Consider the following 14129-nt stretch of genomic DNA (forward strand, 5'->3'; position numbering starts at 1 on the left):
TATCTCAGATAAAGGAAATTACTACCCTTTAGAAAAGTCAACTGAAGACATAAAGACAACAGGTGAATATACTAGTGCCATTTAAATGAAACTGATTTCCTGAATACCTTCATGTCTCTGTTGGCCACTTAGAAAGTAAAATGTTTCACATTATAAATAAAGTGCTGAAGAATTAAGAAAATATATTATGACAAATTGCATTCCATTAAACTTCATTCTGTGTTATTTTAATAGTGACATTAACTAAACAGAATCCAAGAAGGAAACAACAAAGTGCAAGGTCCTTACTACCTCAGTATCTGTTGCTGTTTTAATTGATTTTAATTTTTACTTATTGATATTTGTATAAAAACAGTGAAAACTTCTTTTATATACAAAAGGATGATATAATTATGCATTTTTTTCCTATGAAGTTTACTATCAGGCTACTCATCCTGGTACAAATGATTATCTAAAGAGAGAGATTATCTTGGTACTCAAAGGGTGAAGAGACTTATTTCCTGTCTGAAAATAGTATTCCTACAACCAGCAACAGTAAGCTTCATAAACTTTGAACTCTACTATGAGAACCTTTCAGGATGATTATTGTCCTAGCAAAGCAAAAAACAACAAAAAAAAAAGAGTAAATTCATGATTGTCCTTAGTGCAACACAAATCTGTAAAAGACATCTGCAAACACACAGTTGAATCAAGACAGCTTTCAATATACAGCTACTGTGATTTTATTTCTCTTTTACTGGTTCCACTAGGCCATCAGTGAAATATTTACCTGGCTAGTGTGGTGCTCCCTGTGCCTTTGAATTGATGAGCCTGACGTAGTGCTGGCTGACAGTCTTGAATATTCATTTTCCTCTGGTAAACCTAAAGCAGAACAATACTAAATTATAATCTGACATTTATGCATTATCTGATTTTAGCATGAGAGTCAAAAGACCTTGATGTGTTTTACTGAAAGAGAATGCAAAAATCACACATTTGCCTGGATACTGACTATTTCCATGCTTAGTGAAACTGGACTAATTATTGTTTACCAAGTATGAATACTATCATAGGAATGCCTGCTGGTTTACAGATTGAGCAATTATACTGAAAGAGCCTACACATAACACATTACCTATACACTGGCCAGGAATTCCTTCTGCAATGCGGAAATCCCTGGCTCCTCTTCCCCTGGCTCATTTTCATTGCAGAAGCAATGCAAAAGATATTAAAAACAGGACTGCAGTTTGCTCTCTAGGTAACATGGGAAATCAACGGTAGATCCAGGACTCAAAACTTCAGAAGAGGTTTCCTGCGATTCTTGTACAATCTTCATGTAGAAATTGGCTGCACAAAACCTAGCTGTGTAAAAAACATTTATTCAGTCTAAAAGAGGGAGGTAGGCCCCTTCTCTAGTCAACAGGAAAAACACCACCTGTACACAGTAATCCTAGAGTGACTCTCACTGCTGGTGCTTCCCCACCACTTCTGCCAGAGTGGGAAGGCCATTCCTGTAGCACTACAGAGGATCTAAAAGGATGAGGAGAAGCAGAGGCAGAAGCAGAAACACAGTGAATCCATGATATGTGTTATTAAGCCCCTCAAAAACTAGAATCATAGACATATTGGTAGGTCCGATATCCAGCAATTTTTGTATTGCTTTGCATAGCACACGTTCCAAATATTCATGCTACTATGCCATCCATAAACAGCAGATCACTACTCCCTCTTTAGTCAACTAAACAGAGCTAGTCACCATGAGAAGAGGATTAATTCTGGTAAGAAATGTGCAAGTTGAATTGTTCTCAATTGATCACCTGAGACTGACTGAATAGAAGTGTATAACATCTAATCAGAACTATTTGCTTAGTCAAGCATCTACCTTTCATGTGACTAAAACCAGGAGAGGTGATTCTGGGCCTGGATATGTAACGCTTGAGAAAAATGCAGCAAGCCTCACTCTGCATATTCTACACAACATACCCAGAATCACAATGGAAACCATTTAAAGTTCAAATGTAACGAATCATAGAGTACATATGGGATAATGTAATATGCTAGACATAGTTGTGTTTTGTCTTCATGTTCAGCTTCTTGTTCAATCGTGAAACTGGCAAATAAAAAAATGCCTGTCTTCCAACCTGCTGTTTTTAGTATTAAAACCTTTTAAATTTTTTTTTCTAATTTTGATAAATGAGTGTTAACTCTTACATGCTCACAGATATATGATTTAACTCATGAAAACATGAACTGCATGAATAATCCCATAAAACAACCTGATTTTGCAAGAGAATGAGAATGAGAATTTTAAAGATTTTCTGTGATGATCCTTAATCTTTTTTTGGCACCTCTGCCCTACTTTAGTTTCCCCCTTGTAATGGTGCATCTCCAAACCTTGCAGCTAGTGATAGCTGGGGCTTTTTAATTTGTTCTTTCACATAAAGCTTGTGTAAAGTATTCGTAACTATAGATCTTTTTCTACCGCTTCCGATCAACTGGACTTCCTCTGGGGACAGACAATGGAGAAGGTGGAACCCCTGTCTTTGGCTAAGGAGCCAGAACACATCTTGTCAGAATCCACCCTTTCAGTCCTTTCTGCCTGTGCAGAGAGGGAATCTGTCCCTGCTCTCTCAGTGATGTGTAACGTGTGCGATTTCAAGGTGGAGCTACCACTTTCTGAAGCTGACCTGTTATATGTTAGGTACGGACTGAGGCAAGGTCTCCAGCATTCTAGGCTTGTGAATTACATATGCAAGTTACCACCATTGCTTTCTTACCTATACTAAATTCCCTGTTCTACAACTTAAAAAGTACCCCTCAGCAAAATCAGCAAAAAACAAGTCTCTTTTTTTTTAAGCAACAAATTCCTGATCTAATAATTTATTCCCATGGATTCAGTTTGGATACATCTCAAGTTAATTAAAAAAATCCATATTTTCATGAAAAATGCCTTTTAAAAATAAGTTTATTAACTTAATTAAAATAAAATATATAATGTAAATTTTTTTCTACGTTTCTCAATCACCATAAATGAAAAGACTTTCCGAGACCAGCAGAGTGTTTTGAAAAAGATATTGGTTTTGCAATATGGTCATATACTTTTGGATCTATCATACATGACGGCCTTGAGCTAAGAATAAGGTTATCAGTGACTTTCTGTTTATTTCTATGGAAAATACTGTGATAAGAGGTCTTATCAAGTAAGTAGTTTCCACGTTCAGTAACAGCACATTGTCACAGACAGCAAGCAGAGGCTTGGAGTAGTTTGGAAAGATAAATGGAGTAGTTGATTGCTTTCTGAGAGGTTTCCTTTACACACACCTACGTAAATATTAGGATACCACAGCTGTGCACTGAATAAGACCTTGCTTAATTCAGCACAAGGTTGAAAGCATCAGTTTAGCAGGGGAAGAACGACAAGAACACAAGTTAATCAGGGGTTCAGGTTGGGGTACAAACTATACCATCTGGATGGGGCTTTCTTGCAACTGTTTTCAAGTTACCAAACATTAGTCTAATCTGGCAATTTTGGGGGGGCAAAATTATGCTTTCTAACATTATTGCTGCAATTACAGCTGGTGGTGAAAATGAGAGCAAAGAATATGACTCAATAGTCTCTAACTGATATAAGTTAAATGAAAGATTTTTTTTTCCACATAGAGAATGGCCAAGCAATTTGTGTATTCAAACTAGAAACCAAATCCTTTACTACTTACTCCCTGTAATACTGAGATCCAGATCACTGGAAGGAGGGGTGGAGGGGTGACCCTGTACGTCAAGGAGGCTCTAGATGCCATGGAACTAGAGATTAAGGATGATCAAGTTGAGTGCCTGTGGGTGAAAATTAGAGGAAAGGCCAACAAGGCAGACATCCTGGTTGGAGTCTGTTATAGACTGCCCAACCAGGATGAATAGATTGATGAATTATTCTATAGGCAGCTAGAGGCTGTCTCATGATCACCAGACCTTATTCTTATGGGCGATTTTAACCTGCCTGATATCTGCTGGGAACTTAACACAGCAGAAAGGAGGCAGTCAAGGAGGTTTTTAGAGCATACAAAGGACAGGAGTGCCTTTGGCTTTTCTTCAGTACTCAGGCACGTCTCCAGTTCCCTACAACTTACCAATGACGATGGAGAGTGGCAGAGTAATGACTACTGCCAGCTCCCTCAGTACCCATGGGTGCATCCCATCAGGACGCATGGATTTATGGATGTCCAGATTCCTTAAGTGATCCCTAATCAAGTCCTCATCAACCAAGGCAACCTCTCCTTTATCCTGACTTGCTCTGGGGCCTCAGGGGTCTGGGGATCCTGAGGACAGTCTCCAGCAGCATAAACAAAGACAAAGGCAGCATTCAGTAGCTCTGCCTTCTTTTTATCCTCTGTCATCAGGGCATCCACTTCATTCAGCAGTAGGCCTCTAGTGTTAGTTTTGTTTTCAATGAGAATAAAGAACCACTTTCTGTTCTCCTTGACCTCTCTTGCAAGGTTTAATTTCAAGGAGGCCTTAGCTTTCCTAGTTGCCTCCCTACACCCTCTGACAACAGTCTTATACTCCCTCCCAAGTGGCCATCCTCTCCCTCTGTGACCTGTATATTCTCTTCTTCCACTTGAGTTAGCCCAGCAGTTCCCTATTTAACAATGAGGGTCTCCTAGCTCCCTTTCTCTATTTCCTACCCACTGGGATACTATTATCTTGAACTTGGAAGAAGGGGTCTTTGAATATTAACCAATTATCTTGGGCCCCTTTACCTTCTAGTTCTGTCCCATGGGACTTCCCCTAGCAATTGCGAGTAAAGGCCAAAGTTGACTCTGCTGAATGCCAGGGTTGTGATCCTGCTTGGTTTTCTGTTCCTACTGCACAAGATCCTGAAGTCCACCCTCTCGTGGTTGCTGCAGCCAAAGCTGCCCTCAACCTTCACTGCTTCAACCAGTCCCTCCTTTTTTGTATCAGGTCCAGCAATGCCCCTCTCCTAGTTGTCTCATCCACCATTTGCATCAAGAAGTTAGCATCAATGCACTGCAGGAACCTCCTGGACTGAGGCTGGCTGGCTGAGGAGGCCTTCCAGCAAATACCTGGGCAGTTAAAATCCCCCATGAGAACCCATGAGGGCATTGAGTACACCATCAGTAAATTTGCAGATGACACCAAGCTGGGGGCAGGAGTTGATCTGCTGGAGGGTAAAGGGGCTTTGCAGAGGGACCTCGACAGGCTGGACAGATGGGTAAAATCCAACGGTATGAGACTTAACACATCCAAGTGCCGGGTTCTGCACATTGGCCACAGCAACCCCATGCAGAGCTACAGGCTGGGGTCAGAGTGGCTGGAGAGCGGCCAGGTAGAGAAGGACCTGGGGGTACTGGTTGATGGTAGGCTGAACATGAGCCTACAGTGTGCCTAGGCAGCCAAGAGGGCCAATGGCATCCTGGCCTGCATCAGGGACAGTGTGCCCAGCAGGAGCAGGGAGGTCATTGTGCCCCTGTACACTGCACTGGTTAGGCCACACTTTGGAGTACTGTGTCCAGTTCTGGGCCCCTCAGTTTAGGAAGGATGTTGAGTTGCTGGAATGTGTCCAGAGAAGGGCAACAAAACTGGGGAGGGGTTTGGAACACAAGCCCTATGAGGAGAGACTGAAGGAGCTGGGGTTGCTTAGCCTGGAGAAGAGGAGGCTCAGGGGAGACCTTATTGCTCTCTACAACTACCTGAAGGGAGGTTGTAGCGAGGAGAGGGTTGGTCTCTTCTCTCAGGCAACCAGTACCAGAACAAGTGGACACAGTCTCAAGTTGCACCAGGGAAGGTTTAGGCTGGATGTTAGGAAGAAATTCTACACAGAGAGAGTGATTGCCCATTGGAATGGGCTGCCCGAGGAGGTGGTGGAGTCACCATCACTGGAGGTGGCTAGGAGGAGACTTGATAGGGTGCTTGGTTGCATGGTTTAGTTTATTAGGTGGTGTTGGATGATAGGTTGGACTCAATGATCTCAAAGGTCTCTTCCAACCTGTTTTATTCTATTCTATTCTATTCTATTCTATTCTATTCTATTCTATTCTATTCTATTCTATTCTATTCTATTCCCATTGTGTGCTTTTATGTAATAAAGGTGTTACATCCCTAGCGTTTATGCTTTTAGAACCTTGAAAATGTTTCATTCTTTTTGGCACTGCTTTTGCACCACTTTGATCATCTTTTTGCAATGATAAACAAATTGTCATTCACTTCACTGATTTTCCATTTTGTGTCTTGTTTGCATTGATTACAGGATCAGAAATCTCAAATCTCAGTCCTTCATGCCTTGGGCTACTTATAAATTTGGAGTTAATTACAAATTCCTCAACAGAGGCTGTTCTATTTTCTTCACATTCAGCTTTTATTGGAGAGGGGCTTATCAGTTCACACATACAAAGTTAAGCCAGTTCCAGAAACACAGATATTTCACAACTCAGTAGATTCCGGCTTGACTGTATCTTACAAAGCTCATTCAATGAAACACTTCAACAATTTTATGTTAGAAGAGTTTTGGGATTAAAAACTGCTTACCATTTGATACTGAATTCCCATTTTCAGCAGTCATAGAACTGGACAGTGGATTAGATGACTGAGTTCCATGGTTATTTGCATTTTTATCCTGGGTTTCTGATCCAGTACCTGATGTATTTGGATCTTCTCTGCTCCTCAAGTTCAAATTAGTTTCAGCACCTGACAAGAACAGAGAAAAAGCTTGTCAGCTTCCTATTAACTAGAGGCTTTCACATGTAAGTAGAAAAAGCTAACACAGAGAAACTAAATTACCTTATCATATTAATGTAAATACTCATGAAATTAAAGAAAACAGTGATACATGTGGAAGGTTGAAGTCAGTGATTTTTGTAGGGGTTTTGCTATTTTTTATTAGTGTTCCACGTCTAGCCATTTAAAGTTTATGTAAGTAAAATGAACTAACAAAATTTCATTTGTGTTGTTTCTTTCCACACAAGTATCATCTGATAAAACTCAACAAATGTTTCTGTTGCCATTGTTTTCTATTATTCTATTCCATTCCATTCCATTCCATTCCATTCCATTCCATTCTATTCTATTTCATAGGAGTTCCTATACTGCAATGTCTTTTGTCATTGTATTAGGTGTTATTTCAACACTATACCATGGGTTTATTTTTTCTCTTATCTCCTCCCACAAGTAAATAAATGGCTTTTAATATGAAACCATATGTAGCAAGATTTCTTCCAGCAGTCTCCCCATGGGCATAATTTCCCTGCCTCAGGGCAATCCAGCCATCAGTCGTCATTTTCTATGAAGTTCCAGATTTTCATGTCATAGTGCTTTAGTTAAATTTCTCTGAGATACCAAGAGGACATCTGATCCTGTAGCAGTTCCTAAGCTATGTACAATGCACAGGCATTTCTTCTATGAGAATGGCAAAACTCTTTGCTTCTTTCCCTGATTGATGGCACATCCACACAAAGCAGAACAACTCACAGCAAAGAGCCTGGAGCTCGCCTGGCTTTGTCAGCCCACTGTCCCACAATAGGGCTCAGTCATCGGCCATGCCTGAGCAGTACTCTTCACAAGAGTCAGGGGCTGGACATAGATTTGGAGCTGGGAGACATGACCATTAATGGATAGGGATGGGAAGAGGCACCCCCACTACAGTGCTGGCATTCCTTGCTATCCCCTGGCTGAAAGTCTGTATGAAATGTTGCATTGGCAAGGCTATGCATTTTTAAATGGATTTCTCACTCTTCTCTGTGTTTCTCTTCATTTTGTGCTGAACATATAAATAAACTTTTTCTTTGCCATAATCAATTTTATTTCACAGAAGACAAAGCTGAATTCAATTATCTTTCTCTTTGGCTCCATTTCAGTTTTCCTAACTCCTTCTGCCCACTCCAACAGCTGGCCTTAGATAAGTGGCTGATATATTATGGCTGACCTAGGTGCAGAGGCCCTCATTTAGCACTCGAAAATGGGATTTTTTTCTTCTATGACAGCTCTCTAAAAGCTATTCCTTGATTTTGGTTGTGTCTATTTAAGCTTTGTCATAATGACAGTAACAACCAACGGAGGTCAAAAGACTAGATATTAAAACCAGCATTACAGCACTCATCAATACTTCCAATGACATTCTCTGGTCTCCCAAAGATGCAATATATTCTTAGAAGTCTTGAACACTTGAGTACTTTCAAAGGGGACAAGAAAAACATTTTTTTCACCAGGTAATAGATACTCTGTGTGCAGATTTGTAAACTTAATGTTGACTGAATGTTAATTTTTCTTATTTTAGGCTTGCACTAAAAAAACCCCAACACCTGGTTTACAAAGTACCAACATGCAAAAAATGAATTAATGAAAATAAAAGTATATATCCATTCTGGTTATCCTGAAATATTTTGTTTCATTGAAAAGGGCTTTTTAATTTTGTTGATCTTTCAGTTATCTAACTCTAAATTTTTCTTAATATTTCCTGTTCTAAAAAAAAGCTGTCTGGAAAACTCAGAAAGTTAATGCACAAGCTGTCAGAATAAAATATTTCAATATTTGGACTTTTTTCTCTCTCTTGCCCTCATTCTCTGACCATTATTTTCTGTCTTACCTTTTCTGCTGTATTGGGACGGGATGGGCAAGATTATGGAACAGGTCATCTTGAGTGCAATCACACAGCACTTACAGGATGGCCAAGGGATCAGGCCCAGCCAACAAAGATTTACAAGGGTCAGGTCCTGCCTGGCCAACTTGATCTCCTTCTATGATCAGGTGACCACCTGGTGGATGTGGGGAAGGCTGTGGATGTTGTCTACCTGGACTTCAGCAACGCCTTTGACACCGTCCCCGACAGCAAACTCCTGGCCAAGCTGTCAGCCTGTGGCTTGGACAGGAGCACACTACATTGGATTAGGAACTGGCTGAAGGGCTGAGCACAGAGAGTGGTGGTGAATGGTGCCACATCCAGATGGCAGCCAGGCACTAGTGGTGTCCCCCACGTATCAGTGCTGGGCCCCATCCTGTTCTATATCTCTGTTGATGATCTGGATGAGGGCATTGAGTCCATCATCAGTAAATTTGCAGACGACACCAAGCTGGGGGCAGGAGTTGATCTGCTGGAGGGTAGAGAGGCTCTGCAGAGGGACCTCGACAGGCTGGACAGATGGGCAGAGTCCAACGGCATGAGATTTAACACATCCAAGTTCCGGGTTCTGCACATTGGCCACAGCAACCCCATGCAGTGCTACAGGCTGGGGTCAGAGTGGCTGGAGAGCAGCCAGGCAGAAAGGGACCTGGGGGTACTGGTCGATGGTAGGCTGAACATGAGCCTGCAGCATGTCCAGGTGGCCAAGAAGACCAATGGCATCCTGGCCTGCATCAGGAACAGTGTGACCAGCAGGAGCAGGGAGGTCATTCTGTCCCTGTACACTGCACTGGTTAGGCTGCACCTTGAGTACTGTGTCTAGTCTGGGCCCCTCAGTTTAGGAAAGATGTTGAGTTGCTGAAATGTGCCCAGAGAAGGGCAACAAAGCTGCTGAGGGGTTTGGAACACAAGCCCTATGAGGAGAGGCTGAGGGAGCTGGGGTTGCTTAGCCTGGAGAAGAGGAGGCTCAGGGGTGACCTTGTTGCTCTCTACAACTACCTGAAAGGAGGTTGTAGACAGGCAGGAGCTGATCTCTCCCAGGCAACCAGTACCAGAACAAGTGGACACAGTCTCAAGCTGTGCTAGGAAAGGTTTAGGCTGGATGTTAGGAAGAAATTCTATACCGAGAGAGTGATTGCCCATTGGAATGGGCTGCCTGAGGAGGTGGTGGAGTCGCCATCACTGGAGGTGGCTAGGGGGAGACTTGATGGGGTGCTTGGTTGCATGGTTTAGTTTATTAGGTGGTGTTGGATGATAGGTTGGACGCGATGATCTTCCAACCTGGTCTATTCTATTCTATTCTATTCTATTCTATTCTATTCTATTCTATTAACAGGAGTGTTTCAGCTGCATTGTTTCAATAAACTGTGTATTTAGGCAAATGCACTACGCATTGAAAGAACTGGTTCAGCTCTACCCACAGTAACTGACTTGGGAGGGGCAGTAGAACCCAAGTCTGAGTTGGAAAATTCATACAGTACAATCATAAGAACATGCCTGCAAGTTGCCTGAAAAATGCACTTTTGTAGCTCATATTAAATTTGTCTGAAAAGGAATTGTCACTTTCAGATGTTAATAGTGAACTTGCCTATGGATCATAATCCACCTACATAATTTTATGCCACCTTTTACATAGAGTCTTGGGAGAAGTGGCTGGGATCTTTACTTTTCTTGATACACGAATGATTTATTGATTTGCCTGACATCTGCAATTCATTTTAGAACAAGAAGGTAAAAAGACTTTTTCTTGCATTCCTATTTGCAGAAGCCTTTTGTTTCGTAGGTACATTAATATCTTTTCATAACATTCACAAAGGGCTCTTGGAATAAAAAAAGGTCATCTTTTCTCCTTTACATGTGTAAGATGAAATACTACAAAGAATTGTGGATAGCTACTGTTGAGCTGAAATACCATCCTAAATTGGCAGAAAAAGGTAATGGATGGATATGCAGCATATCTTTTGGGACACCTATCTAGACAGAGATCTGTTATCCCATTTGCTCTGATCAGTCATTGTAAGAAATGTGCACCTTTAGCTTCTAAATAGAGCACAACATAGAGAAGCTATACTTCACAGTGCCTTACATATTTAAGACTGGGAGTGGGAAAGAAGCCAATATTTTGTTTCAAAATAATGTGGATTATACAAAGATACTTGTGCTAATTTCCTATATATAGTCAGCTTCAGGTCCTTGTTGGAGCAGAATTCATGAGTCTACAGAAAAAGTGTAGCTGTGTATGTTGGTTATCTTTTAAAAGACTCTAGGAAGAGCCACAGGATATCCTTAGCAAACACTGATCCTTTTTTTGGACTTTGTATAAAATGAGTGAGTTCCTAAATAAAATCTTTTCTGGAGATAGGATAACATGAGGATCTTTGGTTAGGTGTAACCAGGTTGTTGTCCCTGTGCTGCAAAACTTGCCTAGGAACACTGGGTAGTTCACGCTGGAAAGGATCTCAAGGGGTCCCTTATGCAGCCCTGCTCTAAGCAGGGACAGATGTGGGATTAGCCCAGGTTGCTAAGGCCTTTTTACAGCTGGGTCTTGAAATCTCACAAGGATGCCTCCTTGGGCAGCCAGTCTCTCTGCCTGCCCCCTATAGGTAGAGGTTTCAGTGCTCAGCATGAATCCCTTTTGTTTCAGCTCATGCCTGCTACACCTTGTTTTCCTGCTATGCACAGCTGTGAAAGGACTGGCTGGTAGTAGGCACTGGGGTGGTTTTTAGATGTCCCTAGTGGCATCTCTGCCTCAGGGTTGACAAGTCAGGCTGTCACAAACTCTGCTCATGTGGCAGTGCTCCAGCCCTGAATACAATGGGAGTGAACTCATTCCCAGTTACTGATGACTTTCTGCACTGGGTGGCACCAAACTAGTCAAGGTATCCAGATGTGGTCTAACAATGAGTGCTAGGCAAAAGGGACAACTGCCGTCCTGAGCTTCTGTCAGTGCTCCTGCTGATACAGCCCTGGATTCTGCTGTCCATCTCAGCTTCCAGGGCTTGCTACTGGCTCCTACCCAGCTTCCAGTACCTCCAGGCCCAGTACCCTTTCCCAAGGGCTGCTCCCTGGACAGTATGTCCACAGCCTATACCATTGTAAGAGAGAATTCCTCTCCAGGTGGAAGACTTTGCATTTGCTTTTTTTCCCTAAGCTTTAACATGCTAGAAGGCTGAGTCTGCACTGAGATAATTGAAGTTATAGAGCAGCTCTCTGTTAATACTAAAGAATTAGAATTCTAATTCCAACATATTCTTCTTTTATGTATCAAGTATTGGTTGGAAATTCACCTCACTCCCATGTTTTCTCAGTTACCTAATATAAAAGGTAGGACTTTTCTCCACATTTATGTCAACTTCCCCCTGCTGCCATGAATTCTGCCAGGTACAAGTACGCACTGATCTCTCATTCCATACCAACTTTCCAAAACTATCAGACATACTTCAGGAGAGAAGATGTGGTTTCCACAGAATTGTGCTCTGCTGTTCTTACCAGATGGATGGATTATTTACCAGGTTTCACTTTTTTTTTTTTTTTAAGGAACAGCATCTTAACAGTTTACAGCTAGAAATAAATGTTATTTGAAGAGTCATCCATGCCTACTTGTGAGAGACTGGCTACACAGAGGTATCATCTGTAAGAGCATGGTGGGAGTTCGTGATTATAAAAGGAATACAAAGTTTAAGTGAAAACCTACAGACTTTTTGCAACAGTGAACAGTATTTGGATTACTATTTCAGCAAACTGGCTTTGCCAAAGTGATATTTCTGACTCAGTCAAATTCTGCTCTGACTGATCCTGAGGATGTATGGACTACAAGGATGTATGGATGTCTGGATCGGGGGCATAATTTGCCCCTCAGCTGCAGCATACTTACTAGGTGGAAGCAATCACATACACAGGTCTTTTAATCAGAACATGACAAATAAAAGTGTAGCAATTATTTCCTTAAAAGCAAACACTCTATTCCAATAAATCCATAATTAATTATAGCAACAGTACTTGAAAAGTGTAAGAGGAAAGGTATGCAAAAGAGGCAGCTCAAGAAATTCACATTGGAAGAGACTGATTTTACAACTCATGATAAAATCAAAAGGCACAGGATGGACTGAAATAGGGTGGTCACTATTTAATATCTCTGATTTTTATTTTTCTTTAAAATAATTATCTCACTCCTAAAAGGAACCAAATGCACTGAAAATCTACATTATAAGACTTTTTTTTTTTTTTTGTCAAAAGAATAGCTTAAAGTACTTTAATTTGCTTCCACATACCCTATTACAAAGCTCTTTCTTCTCAAACATAAAATGTGGGGTCCCAAATATCATAGCTATTTCGTAAGTAGTATTTAGGCTGAATTAATGCTGTTATCACCAAATAGAAAAGGGGCCAGTATAATGCTCTATTCAGATGACAGATTAAAGTGCAGTACTGCAACATTTTGAGAAACTATTAATTTTGTAAGGAAATTATATATTCAGCCTATTTAACAAAGCTTAAAGCAAAGTATAAATCAATGACTAATATCAGCATTTAGGCAGAATCACCATAGACTGTTCAGCAAGACATGAAAAACCAGTATGCTGCAGCAGTAACTCACCTGGCTGGGTTGTATTTGTCTTTTCTGTCAAAGCCTTTGGTTTCACTCTCCTTTCTTTAAAAGTAGGTATATTAATAATATATACCTGTACACGTATGTTCTTTTTTGAGTACTTCTCACATTTAGTGCTCATTTACAGGCTGACTGAAAACTCATTTACAACAGAAGGCCTTCAGTAGATTTTGGATCAGATTCATGCTTACCTTGGATGCTTTGTACATCACTGCCAAAGGACCAAGGGATTCATAATACAGGGTAAATATAGAGGGCCTCTTGCTTTATCTGTCCTGTTAATTCAAATATGGTCATGATTCTTCTCTGGCCCTGAGGCAAATAAGAGACCCATGTCTGTGCTGTTGCACTTTCTTGCCCTTCAGAGCAGAAAGGCTGCATTTAAGTTGTCTGCGCAGGAATAGTACTTGGCCTGTGGCATTTCCTGGACTATGCTCAGATCTATCTGGAAGAAGCTGCCTGCTAGGTCCAAAAACATGTTAGGGACTGCTCTAGCACTTTGACTGTACAGAGGATTGAGCTGCCACAGACAGGATATTCCCTGACATGGGAATTTACTAAAGCAGACATAACCCTTCACCTTGACAGCACTAGTCACCACAATCAGAAGTTAGTGGCCAATATTAAGTCTATCTCAGGAAAAAAATAAGAAATATATGGAAGAAAAAACCATCAGCCCCATACAGCAGAAAACACAGGTACAGAAAACGCTTAAGCCTTTTCCACAAAGGAATTAAATCTACAAAAATATACAACACATATAATGACAGAAAGAAATATATATATAAAAAAGGGAAATAGTTCCCCTCCTTATCATTTGATATCTTTAATAAATCCCAAGATAATGTCAAACATTTCTTCATTCATGGAAGACATGATTTTCTATAAACAATAATCTGTATATGGGTTTATTTA

General features: G+C 40.9%; 1 protein-coding gene across 1 annotated transcript in view; it reads right to left on the minus strand.

Annotated features, from left to right (window-relative positions):
* MYO16 (myosin XVI) overlaps positions 1-14129 on the minus strand; it is a 331490-nt gene that overhangs the window by 14379 nt on the left and 302982 nt on the right. The window contains exons 33-34 of the mRNA XM_054162913.1: positions 6520-6678; positions 770-861 (exon numbers count right to left, since the gene is read on the minus strand). Coding sequence (XP_054018888.1) covers positions 770-861; positions 6520-6678 — 251 coding nt within the window. The remainder of the gene's footprint in view (positions 1-769; positions 862-6519; positions 6679-14129) is intronic.

This window comes from Dryobates pubescens, chromosome 7 (assembly GCF_014839835.1).
Source record: "Dryobates pubescens isolate bDryPub1 chromosome 7, bDryPub1.pri, whole genome shotgun sequence".
Lineage (NCBI taxonomy): Eukaryota > Metazoa > Chordata > Aves > Piciformes > Picidae > Dryobates > Dryobates pubescens.